The sequence below is a fragment of the Zeus faber genome (genome assembly GCF_960531495.2).
Source record: "Zeus faber genome assembly, chromosome: 4".
Classification (NCBI taxonomy): Eukaryota; Metazoa; Chordata; class Actinopteri; order Zeiformes; family Zeidae; genus Zeus; species Zeus faber.
Window position 1 is genome coordinate 3,755,493 of NC_137191.1, and position 13,030 is coordinate 3,768,522.

The 13,030-nt window shown below is 39.2% G+C and overlaps 1 protein-coding gene across 1 annotated transcript; it reads left to right on the forward strand.

The window, feature by feature from the left end:
- Positions 1-7,992: 7,992 nt before the first annotated feature.
- Positions 7,993-12,496, forward strand: hand2 (heart and neural crest derivatives expressed 2; the record flags this gene model as incomplete). Its single annotated transcript, XM_079999624.1, has 2 exons — positions 7,993-8,607; positions 12,283-12,496. The coding sequence occupies 2 exons, from the start codon at positions 7,993-7,995 to the stop codon at positions 12,382-12,384; spliced, it is 717 nt and encodes a 238-aa protein (XP_079855750.1). The 3' UTR covers positions 12,385-12,496.
- Between the last annotated feature and the right edge of the window lie 534 nt (positions 12,497-13,030).

Genomic DNA, 13,030 nt, shown 5'->3' on the forward strand with positions numbered 1-13,030 from the left:
GCCACTTTAAATGCACATATCTGTATATACATAGCCATATTCCTTCAACCTATTCCATTTTATTTCAATTTATTTTTTATTGTATTTTATTCTATATATTTTTTATCTTATTCTATAAGTATTCCACTTACTGTATTACGTTTTAGGAGTCAGTTAGTCGGTCTATTAGAAAGGAATTTTCTACTTTTTATTTTATTTTATTTTTATACTTTTTCCTAGGACTTATTGTGTGCTATCACCGGGTGCGTTGCATTACATTTCACTGCATATATGTATGGAAGTATGTATATGTATGTGACAAATAAAAATCTTGAATCTTGAATCTTGAATCTTGAATTCTTACTTGCTAATCAATACTCAGCAAAAACACCAAACGAGTGGCCCCAACAGTTGTTGAGACTGCAGCTGGTTAATTTTGAAAACACTGACCCAGCAACAATCCCCAATTACAGTACCTGCACAGTCCCAGTGGAACCGCTACCTGACTGCGAGCACTCACATTAGCAAACTATAATTAGTGTCAGGCTAAACACAACAGTATGCCGAGTACTACCGGGGCCAGTACCACGAAGTGATGGTGAGTTTTAATAAAAATAAAGTAGTGACTGAAACAATTAAACTACTTAATGTCAGATAGTAGACACCAAAAACAGTGGAATACACTGAATATCTATAATTAAGAAAGAGCCTCATTAACACTGTTGGTCTACTTACCGTTGGCCATAGCCATTGAGGATAATGTCAGCCAGATAAATTCAAACCTTGCTTGACAGTCCAAGATGTAATACCCATAAGAATGAACATCTTTTGTTTCTATTTTCTGAACCTGCTTCTTTCAAGGGTATCCCGAGAAGGATAGCAAAGGGGCGTCCTCCGTGATGATGCAGACTTATACGGGGGGGGGTGGTGTCATCCAAGGACGGCAGGTGACTTTGTTGGTATACACACTCGACCTGCATAGACGTGAGATGGAGAAGATCCAGTGCCTAAACGCACCATCTCTGACAGTCAGTAGGAATGAAATAGAACTGTATATTTTATTATGAATGTTTCTATATTAGTTTTATGTTATTCGTTTTAAATATATATATATATTTTTTTTTAGATACGTTGGAAAGAGAAAGAAAGAATTATTTGTTGACCTTGCACTTGGACAATAAAGATTCAAATTCTCATATACACACCATTCACATTCAGGCAATTTTTGAGCCCTCAAATAGTCTGGTCTTTTGTGGAAAAAAAAGTATCATTTGTTTTAATTATTTTTTATTTTTTGTATCCTTTAAAGGCATACATCTTCAATTTTTTGTCATGTAATCATTTTCATGCAATATATATAAAATTATCTCCTTTTGTGATCTTCATTTCTGTTTGATATTTTGTGTAGCTACAATTTTAGTTGTTAACTTAATTAATGTTAATCAAACACATTGTTTTTATATTCTGTATTTTGAAGTGGTGTGTGTGATGTGGTGTAGAGATGGTGTGGTTTGAGCAGCCACTTCTGTCCTGGGTCTAGGTAATTGGGGGCCCAGGATCAGAGTGGCTATATATCTGTTGATCGTTGGTTGGTCTAACGAGCAAAGGTAAAACCTCCATCCCCACACACACTCAGGAGAGGGGCCCTTGTCATGACCCATGTCCATCTGCTTCTGGGCTTATTCCAACTAGCCCACTCTCTACAATAAACTGGCGTGTTTACAACCCCGTGATCTGTGTCTCTGTTTCGGAGGCCCTGAAAGCGCCACATACATGGCACACATCGCCACATGCAATCAAGAAACTACAGGGAAATCAATGTTTAGAAAGGGTTCAGTTTTATAATATTAATGAAATCTGAAGAAAAATCAATACAAAGCGTCCTTTTAAGGGACCTGCACACATAGTGGTTAAAAAAACTAAACTTAAGAGAAGTTAGGGCCATCGGGGATTAACGCCTGAAGCCTCTGAGGTAGTTTAATTTTGCTTTACTTTGGGCAGATGTGCCAAAGGCAGTGAGGAATAGCTTTCCATTGCATTTTCCATTGATTTTCTTAAAAGGCATCTATCGTGGCATTTTTCCACACTCCATCAATGTTTGTTCTCACCTTTTGTGTCTTATAGGGTTACAGCCAGAGTCCCCAGAAGTACATGAATCTAGCTTCATTGGGTTTCACGTTTTCATATTTGACACAGATGTTAATGATTTCTTTGATTCTATGTGCATTGTCAAAGTAATTTCATTTCACAAGCACCCAGGCCCTCAAACATCACATTTGTATAGCACATATAATTGTGTATGTTAAAATATCTGACTATATATTTTTTTGGCTATATGTATATATTTGACTTATTGATATAAATGATAAAATATAGATTTTTTTTATTAATTGTAATTGTATTTATTTATTTTACTTTACTTTTTTTATGTATTTTATTTATCATTATTATAATAATTATCCATTTTCTTGGACCGATAAGCATTTTTATTTTCATGTATTTCTTTTTTTTATGCTTAAAGTCTGCAGTGTAACGCACCAAACCTCACCAGAACAAATTGTATATATAAATGTACCTGTTGGAATAAACTGGTCCTGGTTCAAATTGTTTCTAATAACTTGCATGGCACTGAGCAAGGAAAAAGACAAAGGAAGGTGATAGGGGGCTTGTGGAAGAACAGATGGGATGGTTACATAACTCCTCATGTCATTGTGTTGTTTTAAACATTGAGGAGGAAGTCTATTTCCACAATTACTTAAAATGATAGGCTGCTGTTGAATAAATTGCCACCGCTATGAAATCAATGAAAACTGTACTAATACTCTAAACTAAACTAAACTAACCAACTACACTAACTAACTTAGTCCAAATCAGCATCTAATGGATGGATGGATGGATGGATGGATGGATGGATGGATGGATAGATGAGAAGACAAACTGAGAAAAAAAACTTTGTTAAAAGATCAAAAGGGCATCATCAGTAAAAGAGAACAAAAGAAAGTAAAATACAGAAGTTGCTTTAAACTAAACTCAGAGAATATAACTTGGATTGATGGCAGTGTCTCCCAACCGTTCACCAGAAGTGGGAGAAGTGATGAAAGGAGTGGGAAAGTTTTGAAAAAGATTATTACAATGTGATGTTCAAGAGACACAAGTGTCGTGTTTTTTGAATGCTGATATTTGGTGTCATCTTCCTAGGTATAGCAAGTCTTAATGAAACTTCTTCTCTTTAACAATAACCCAACTAACCCCAATTATTTGTGAAATGACACCCTTAACACCAGTTGACATTCTCATTTCAATCATTGTTTAACATTTGAACAGTATATTTAATATCTCCCCAGATAGACTTCACACAGATGAAAGAGACACGCACTATTAAAGACTGCAGGGTGCATTTAGTCTCCTCTCAGCTGATATTGGACCCATTCAAACCTGACATGACGCTTACGATTAGCTCCCTTGTAAAACATGAGGGAAAGCAGAGCTGCGAGATTTTGGAAACTCATCCAGCAGACTGCTACTCACTCACCCACTCACCCAGACACAGACACAGACACACACACACACACACACACACACACACACACACACACACAGACACACACACACACACACACACACACACACAAGAATGACAATCAGCACTGAATATAACCAATCTTAAATAAATAAAAACCGATTATATACACACCAGAATAAGAGAAAGGAAACCCCCACATACCTGTATTGTCTGAGCTATTATCTATTGTTTTTAAGTCTTAACTCGTATTCACTCCAAAAATATCAAAAATGGAAGATATGTCAGAGCACATAACTATTGTCCAAAAAAATATTTGAAAATACAATTTTGGAGGAATAACAACAAATAGTTGACACTTGCTCGAGCGCATAACCTTTCACATTGGAAGAAAAGGCCATGATCGTTGTTTCTTTAAACATTGTTTTAGTGATTGATTTATTTTCATTTGAGGATGTTTAAACAGTTTTCCTCATATTTTCTAGGGTTGCTTATTAACGTGTGCAGAAATGATCGCGAATCGTGGACTACACCTCAACGAATTCCAAATTGCTGGCAAGAATTTGGGTAACGGTATCGTTGTTAAGAAGGTGGGGCTTGTTAGGTTTAGGGGTGCCAGCTAGCAATAGCACTCCGCCCTGCAAAGAGACTTCCTCTGCTCTGGAATGTACCTGTATGTCATCATAGAGGTTGACACACACACACACACACACACGCACACGCACACGCACACGCACACGCACACACACACACACACACACACACACACACACACACACACACACACATACACACCCCATATCCAGACACTTCCTATAAAAGAATGACAATCAGCACTGAATATAGCCAATCTTCAATAAATAAAAAACGAATACATACACACCAGAACAAGAGATAGGAAAGAGGAGTGCTTACATGGAGAGTGAGGTGTGCAGAGGTAGAGAGAGAGAGAGAGAGAGAGAGAGAGAGAGAGAGTGTGTGTGTGTATGAAGAATTCAGACCCCTTTGTACACTTAAAACAAATATAAATCACACCCCATCCTTGCTGAGAGCCAGTGAATTCCTCCACACAATTTACACACCCGTTCGTCTCTCTCTCTCGCTCTCTTTCATTCCCACACCTCCCAACACTCCCTGCCTCATTCCAAATCTCTCCCTCTCTATATCTCTTTCTCTTTCTGTCTCTCAGACATAAACAACTGGAAGACAAACAAAAAGTCAGTCACGCCTCAGTTGTACAAGCATATTATTTTAGCATTGGCCACCAAAAAACGTATTAAACTGCATAGTTATTCCTAAAAACACATTGCAAAGCCACAATCAAATTATAAAACAAAAAAGCAGAATCAACGCAAAAAAAAGGAATTATCTTCCATATAAAACAAAATGGGTTAGGGTTAGAGAAAAGAATTACAGGGCAAATTAGAAATACATGCGACCTCAAACAAAACAGAATACAGCAGTGTAATACCTGGCCACAGTGGGCTGAGACAAAGTCTTAGACTGAGAGGATAAGGGGGTTGTTACTATATAATACACGCTAGAACACGTTCTGTCTTCGCTGTGTCCAAATTTAAGAAATCAAACATATATGCCTGGATACAGTTCAAGACCCAAGGTGTATTAGGTACCATGTGACTAGGGAAGCTTTGTTCTGATGGCCTGCTCCATTACTCAGACAGACATATCGATTGACCGACAAAGGGCTAATGTAAAAGGAACTATCAAATCTCATATAGTTTGGATTGTGGGGAAAAAGGGTTAATGGACAGACAAGGAGCCTCAGACATCCAGAGGGATAACTTTAACAAACTTAACAATAATAACACTGCATCTCTTCATTCATCCTATTTTTAAATATGACGTTTTTGAATTATTTCAAATGGGTAAATAATGACCTATGTGTGACAGGCAACACGATACACTAAAATATAGTGATGATTATTTGGTATGTTTTAATGTATGTTAATTCTGTTCCAATGCTCAGATTGATGTTAACCTCAGATAACATAAAATAAAATAAAAAATAGCTAATTAGCACTAAAAGGGACATGATGTTATCGCATTAAAAATGTTTTTTAAATGCCGGTTGCATCGGCGAATTATAATCCAACATATATTTCACTACACATTTTCAGTTTTACTTACTTCATAACAGGTTTTTAGAAATGTTATGTGAGAAATAGGTCTCATGTATAAAGTATTTTTGAATTTTAAAATATGCAATTGTGTGTGAGCCCAAGACCTTAAGCCTTCGAATAAAATAAATATAATAAAAATAATGAAGACGCAATCAAGTTCAAGTTCAAGAGATTATGTTAAACTGGTAAACGTTGCGATTAATGATGAAAAAGGCTTGGTGGGTTAATCTATGAAAAAAACCCTTTTCAATTGATCATTACGCATGCAGTTGTAGACGCGTCGGGCCCATATGTGAAATTTATCCTTAAGTTGAAACACGATCAATGTAAGATTTACGGATGCTATATAAATATAATTTAAAAGAAAAGATACATTTAATAAATTCCTTATGTCAATGGAAAAATGACCGCCAAGCGATGACGTCATTGGCCGTTCTCTTATCAACAAGGGTTTTCAATAAATAAATAAATAAATAAATAAATAAATAAATAAATAAATAAATAAATAAATAAATAATAGACGAAATTCTCCGGCATCGCTGCTTTATTCAAAAGTCTGAGAATTTACGGCTTAAAAAATAATACAATCCAATTTTAACGTTAGGAGGTATTTATTGAAGGTTTATTGACGCTCTGCTAAACACATCCACGGTTCTTTACCTCTTACTTTCCCGTGAAATAGGAGGTCGGTAGACAGTCAAAGACACCTATCAGTCTCTCTCTCTCTCTCTCTCTCTCTCTTATATATATATATATATATATATATATATATATATATATATATATATATATATATATATATACTATATTCTTGTTTTACTTCACTTTCAATGTACGGCTCTCGGACTAAACTGGAGATCATCGGGGTACGGGTATGTACTACCTGGAATGGACATATTTAAAAAAAAAAGAAAATATAAATAGCTCCACGACAAACGATTATTCCGAGTGTCACTTTTACGCGCTGACGTTGCGCTCTTTTCGGGAAATGGGTAAATTGGATATAAATTGAGCATAGAAATACAAAGATGTAATGATGTAAAATCTGAAACCCACTGTCCTGTAGCCATTCCCATTGAAAATCACGGGGGAACTCGACTCTTGAAAATCAAATCCAAATAATCTCTCTCGCAAATTAAGGTCCTTCTCCGTGCGCTATTAGTGCGTGCGTTGGCCTACTTAGCGAGCCCATTGGATGTTGAGGGCAAAGTAAAGAGGTCCTCGCTCCGGGTAGGGCGGGTTGCGGTGAATCGAGCCGTCCTCTTTCGGGGCTCTTCCGATTGGTTGTTGGGGGATCTGACGCCCTGTGGCCCAGCCCCGACACCGGGCCCCATGTCCCTACAATGTAGCCGATCAGACTGCGGAGCTGGAGATGCCCGAAAAAATCCGCAGAGTTCTGCGTCCTGGCCCCTTCGTTCCGTTCCGTTCCGCTCCGGGGCCCCTCTCTCTCTCTCTCTCTCTCTCTCTCTCTCTCTCTCTCTCTCTCTCTCTCTCTCTCTCTCTCTCTCTCTCTCTCTCTCTCTCTCTCTCTCTCTCTCTCTCTCTCTCTCTCTCTCTCGCTTCTCTCTCTCTCTCTCTCTCTCTCTCTCTCTCTCTCTCTCTCCCTCTCTCTCTCTCTCTCTCTCTCTCTCTCTCTCTCTCTCTGTCTTCAACGGCTGGGTTATTCTGGAGCAAAAGGACTTATTCGGCCGACTTTCCTATACCCCCCACCCCGGGCTCTGACTACAGAGAAAAAATATTCCTGTTTTTTGTTTTCTCATGGGAAAACAGGAGAAGAACGAGAGGTTTCCTGGTGAGTGTTTTGGAGTCATTTCTGCGAGTTTGGCATCAGATTAGACGGAACGACAGGGCCCCGAGGCTTCAAAAATAAAACTTTTTAAGGAGAATAGAGTGACAAGACATGTGATGAATCACCTTTAGCATGAGGCTGAATTTAGTCGGTTGGTTTTCTACACAGAAGACTGCACCCGGATGTTTTGGATATTTTCTTGTGTAACTTTCTTGTTGCCTCAAAGACTGAACAATTGCACATTAGTTTGGGACTAAGTTGGATTCAAGCGCTTGATGGTGCGCGGTATCTAGAACACAAGTGTCGTTTTTGTTTTTGTTTTGTTTTGTTTTGTTTTGTTTTGTTTTGTTTTGTTTTGTTTTGTTTTGTTTGGTTTTGTTTGGATTTTACGTCCCCCCCGTCGTCTTCTTCTGCAACGTCGCTCATGGGGACATTCACGGTGCAAACATCTGTCTTGGACACCAGCATCTGCAGTTGAACACCGTGCGCAAACCCGCCGAATTATCCCGACCGGTGTGTGTGTGTGTGTGTGTGTGTGTGTGTGTGTGTGTTTACTATCCACCATGAGCCTGGTCTCCGGATTCCCTCACCACCCGGTAACTCACCACCACGAGGGTCACTACTCTTTTCACGCGGCGGCGGCAGCGGCGGCAGCCGGTCGCTGTCACGAGGAACCCGGCGGACCCCCGTACTTCACGGGATGGCTTATAAGTCACGCGGACGTGTCGCCCACCGAATACGGCCTCGCGGCGGGCTACAGCCCCGAGTACCGCGGGAGTGGCGGCTCCGCGGCCGGACTGGATCCACACAACCATCACCACCACCACCACTACGCGCCGGGCATGGTTCCGACTGGGGTCTCGGTGAACGGGAGCAGCGAGGTGGGAATGCTCCACCACGGGCACCCCCGAACCGTGAAACGGAGACCCACAGCCAACCGCAAGGAGAGACGCCGAACTCAGAGTATCAACTCAGCCTTTGCCGAGCTGAGGGAGTGTATACCGAACGTACCGGCGGATACTAAACTGTCTAAAATCAAGACTCTACGCTTGGCCACCAGTTACATCGCGTATCTGATGGATGTTCTGGACAAGGACGGACAGCACGGAGACACGGAGGCCTTTAAGGCCGACTTTAAGAAGACGGAAGGGAAGGACGAGAGGAGGAAGAGAGAAGCAGTAAGCACTGTTTGTTTTTTCCTTATGTATTTACATATAAAGAAAACAGTGGCCGTGTGTCATTTCCTAACGGCCGCGTAAACTCAGCGTTGACCTTTGATACTGACGAGAGGAGAAATAAAGAAGCAGTAAACACTTTGTTTTTTCCATATATGTATATATATATATATATATATATATATACACACACACACACCCGTTGTGGTCGTTCGTCCATTTATTCATTTATTCATTTATTTATTTGTTTATTTACTTATTTATCTATGTAAAAAAAAAACCAGTTGTTTTGTATCCTTTTCTAACAAACGAACGGCCGCGTAACCTCAGTGTTGACCTTTAAGTATATGAAACAGGGGGCGGGGGGTGGGGGGGGGGGTTGTTATTAGAGTCTACAAGACATTCAAATCAACTTTTAAATGAACTGCCAGAGCCAGATATGACACGAGAGGAGGAGACGTCTGACGGCACTAAAAGACCACATTTAGTCTTTTAAGGGCGCAATGGTTATTTTATAGGCCGTGCTCAGGGTCTCTGCGCTCAGGGGTCAGAACGCACATAGACACGTACATGGGCCGACTACCTATGTTGAAATAACAGTAATTTATGGCGTTAGTCTTTATGTTATGGGCATACATTCCTCGAATATAAAATATAATGGGTTTTCTTATTTCCTGCATAATCACATTTTCATGGCGTAGCCTATATGACCAAAATATTATCTGGAATGGTGCAAAATCATGAAAAAAAAAATCTCCGCACCTTTATAGTGTATACCTCTTTTTTGGGGGGGTGGGGGGGGGGTAGGAATTGGAGGATGGGTGATTTAAGCTACAAGAGTTGTCAGTAGCCTATATTTGAATGTTGGCAGAGAAAAGGAAGTGGGGAAGAGTTCAACTGCATGAGCAAAGCAGTAGCATCATATTTAAAGTGGAAAGGAAAGTACACTTTGAATTATTCCTATAAACTGCGTGTGTGCGCGCGTGTCTCTGTCTGTGTGCGTGTGAGTGTGTGGCTGTGGGGGGGGCTCCCTAATTTGGGGAGAGGGGTTCAGATGATGAAATGCGTTTCAGTTTAATTTAAAGGAATTTGGAGGAATGTATTTAAGGGATATAGTAGATACCACCGCACACTCGAGTAGACCTACTGTTATGACGCAGAAGGCGAATTCTAAATTCAAACCGAATATATTTGGGATATAGGCCTGGAGTGCAGCTGTGAGGCTTAGGCCGATACGTGTTTTTAATTAACTCTTAAGGGAAACTCACATGAGCCCAATGAGAAAAAAACCCAATCGAAAATTCTATATATATTCTCTTCTATTATTTTGAAATTATCCTCATATATTATTATTATCATTATTATTATTAATATTAGTAGCAGTAGTAGTATGTATTTGTTACAATTATTTTTATTGTTATTATTATTATTGTTATTTTATGATTCTGATTGTTAGTATAGTATAGTATAGTATAGTATAAACATGATATAATATAAACATGCATGCCTACTTTTTAGACAAATTAGCTACTTATGTCCCCCATTGAAAAGGCCCTCTCCCATATGCTATTCAATTGAATTAACGGATTTGGATCTCCATAAATCGAGAACATTTCGTTCATACAGACGCGTCTTGGACGATACGTCCAGGCCGATAGGGAGCCGACCGTGAATGTCTATCAATTGAATGTAACATTTCAAGAGATTTCTAGGATGTGATTTATAACAACACTTACAAACACCAATTGAAAGCATCCGTGTCTGCATGATTATAAATCCATAATTTTATAGAGCATAATCCACATTTTTAGTGCATAATTCAAATTATACGGTGCAGTATCCCGAATTCTGCATAATGATGTAGTGTTTAAACCACAATGTTTTAGTGCATAATCCATATTTCTTTAACACATAGTCCACAATCCTAAAGAGCAATATCCATAATTGTGCATAATTCATACTTTTATACTGCGTAATCTATACTTCTATACAGCGTTATCCTATATCGTGTAAACCACAATGTTACAGTGCATAATCCATTATACTATAGTGCCTAATGCATAATTTTATAGGACATCGTCCATAATCCGACAGTGCAATATCCATAACTGTATAGTGCATGATCCATCCTTTTATAGCGTGTAATCCATACTTTTTTTTACGGCATAATCCTATATCCTATATCCTATATTGCATCTATTTGCGTGATGTGTTTTTCTTTTACAGTGGAGGTTTCTGTTACTGATGATTTCGGATAAACTAGTCGTGGACATGGGATTGAACGTCAATAGATCTGACAAATCCTTGACGGCATTATTTATTTTAATACTTAACGCCATGTTGAAGTTAAGGAGTTTAAACTACTGCATGTGTTGTTATCCGCAACTTCATTGATCTTAAACTCATGAAATATGTTCAATGGTGCATCTCACAAAGCGTTGTTGTCGTTGATTTTTGCAGCATATGAAAGATAGACGTTTAATTTATGTGTTGTTGTTCTCTATGACGATGTTTGTTTAAACCGTCAGGAACTTCGGGACCCCCAAAATTGGTGGCGAGTCAGTTTCTCGTGTACAGTTGAACTTGTATGTGGACTTCGAGACACATTTGCTCTCGATCCACTAAAAACTCACATATGTAAATCAGTTAAAAACAAAACAATATTAAAACATGCCATTACTCTGCGTTGAATCAGCTTCAGGCTCACACTTTATACAGCATTTATATGGCATTTATATATTTATATATAAACAGACAGACAGAGATGGATACTGTAGATAGATAGATAGATAGATAGATAGATAGATAGATAGATAGATAGATAGATAGATAGATAGATAGATAGATAGATAGATAGATAGATAGATAGATAGATAGATAGATAGATAGATAGATAGATAGATAGATAGATAGATAGGCAGGCAGGCAGGCAGGAAGGCAGGCAGGCAGATATATAGGTGGATAGCACACACACTTGGTCCAAAATGGTCATATAACTTAGGGTGGAGGTGGGGGTGCCTGCACTTTTGGGAAAGTATTTAAGCGACTGAAAGGCCTTCGTGCCTGTTATCAAAGGTTTGGTTTCCAGTGGCACACTTAAATCTGCAGCAGTTATTGAGGCAATTAAACTTAGAGTCGCTCAGTGTTCCGAATATCGGTGGAGGGTCTTTTTTGGACACGTCGTGGTTCCATTATGCCTGTTCCCATCGGCGACCTAAAGGGCAGGGTTTAGAGGGGCTTCGACGACGGACAGTTTTTTTTATATCCATGCTGTCTGTCTGTCCATTAAAAATAAGTAGCTATCACCCATGTGTATCTTAAATTAGCCTATAGTAATTTTCTATCAGGTGCGTAATTTGGGTAATGGAGGTTGTCATTATCCATCAATCCGGATGGTGTGCGCAAAATGGGCCAATGTACCGGGTTCCTTCATTTGAGCACTTTCGGCTACTGGAATCGTAAAACTAATCATCAAGTATGAAAATTATGATGGAACCGAGACGTTGAACTGGTTTGGTGATAAGGGAGTCTTTTATTTTATTTTCGGTGTATTGCAGGACTTATCCAAATATCCAAAATATCGAAAACTACTCGCGAATGCGCGTTTCTTTTGTGTAATGCAGGCATTATATTTTTTCTTACAATTGATTGGCTTTTTTCTGTCTTTTTTGTGTTCAGGTTGAAGTTCTGAAAACAAACTCCACGACAGCCGGCGACAAGAAGACTAAAGGTCGCACAGGATGGCCACAACACGTCTGGGCCCTCGAACTCAAACAATAGTGACTCACCCTGTTCGCGCTCCCTCCCCGCACCCCCCCCCCCCCCTACACGCACACCCCTCTCTCTCTCTCTCTCTCTCTCTCTCCCTCTCTCATCGATATCTGACCACACATCTCCGTCGTTCGTCCTTTTTTTTTTTTTTTTTATTTTTTTTTTTTTTTACAAAAAATCGAGGGACACTCGCACGGGACCCGTGGTGCAGAAGTGCACAGGGAAACTATTCACTGTTATAAACCTCTGCTCATTGATAATCCGACAACAAGCGGGGCCATATTGCGATTATACAAACATATTTAATCTTAGCCCCAAATTGGGCTAAATTCTAATTTGAGGGTAAGCCAATTCCGAATCCTTCGACGCGTCGTTTAAGCCGGATCCGTTTGGGCATTTGCTCATGTCCAAATAAAATAAAATAAAAGCGTCTGCCTCCTGATAAAAACAACGCCAACGCAGAAGATGCATTAACAGCGAGACTCAACATCGCCAGATGTACGATGATTATCGCATTTATATTGTACGATAATTTCGCCCTTTGTACGATGTATGATCGCTAATTAAATAAAAACACTAAATGTACGATTTCGACATGTCATAGGTTTTTTTCTTCATAGTAGTGAAATGGCACGAAGCTGATTTGCAACCAGTC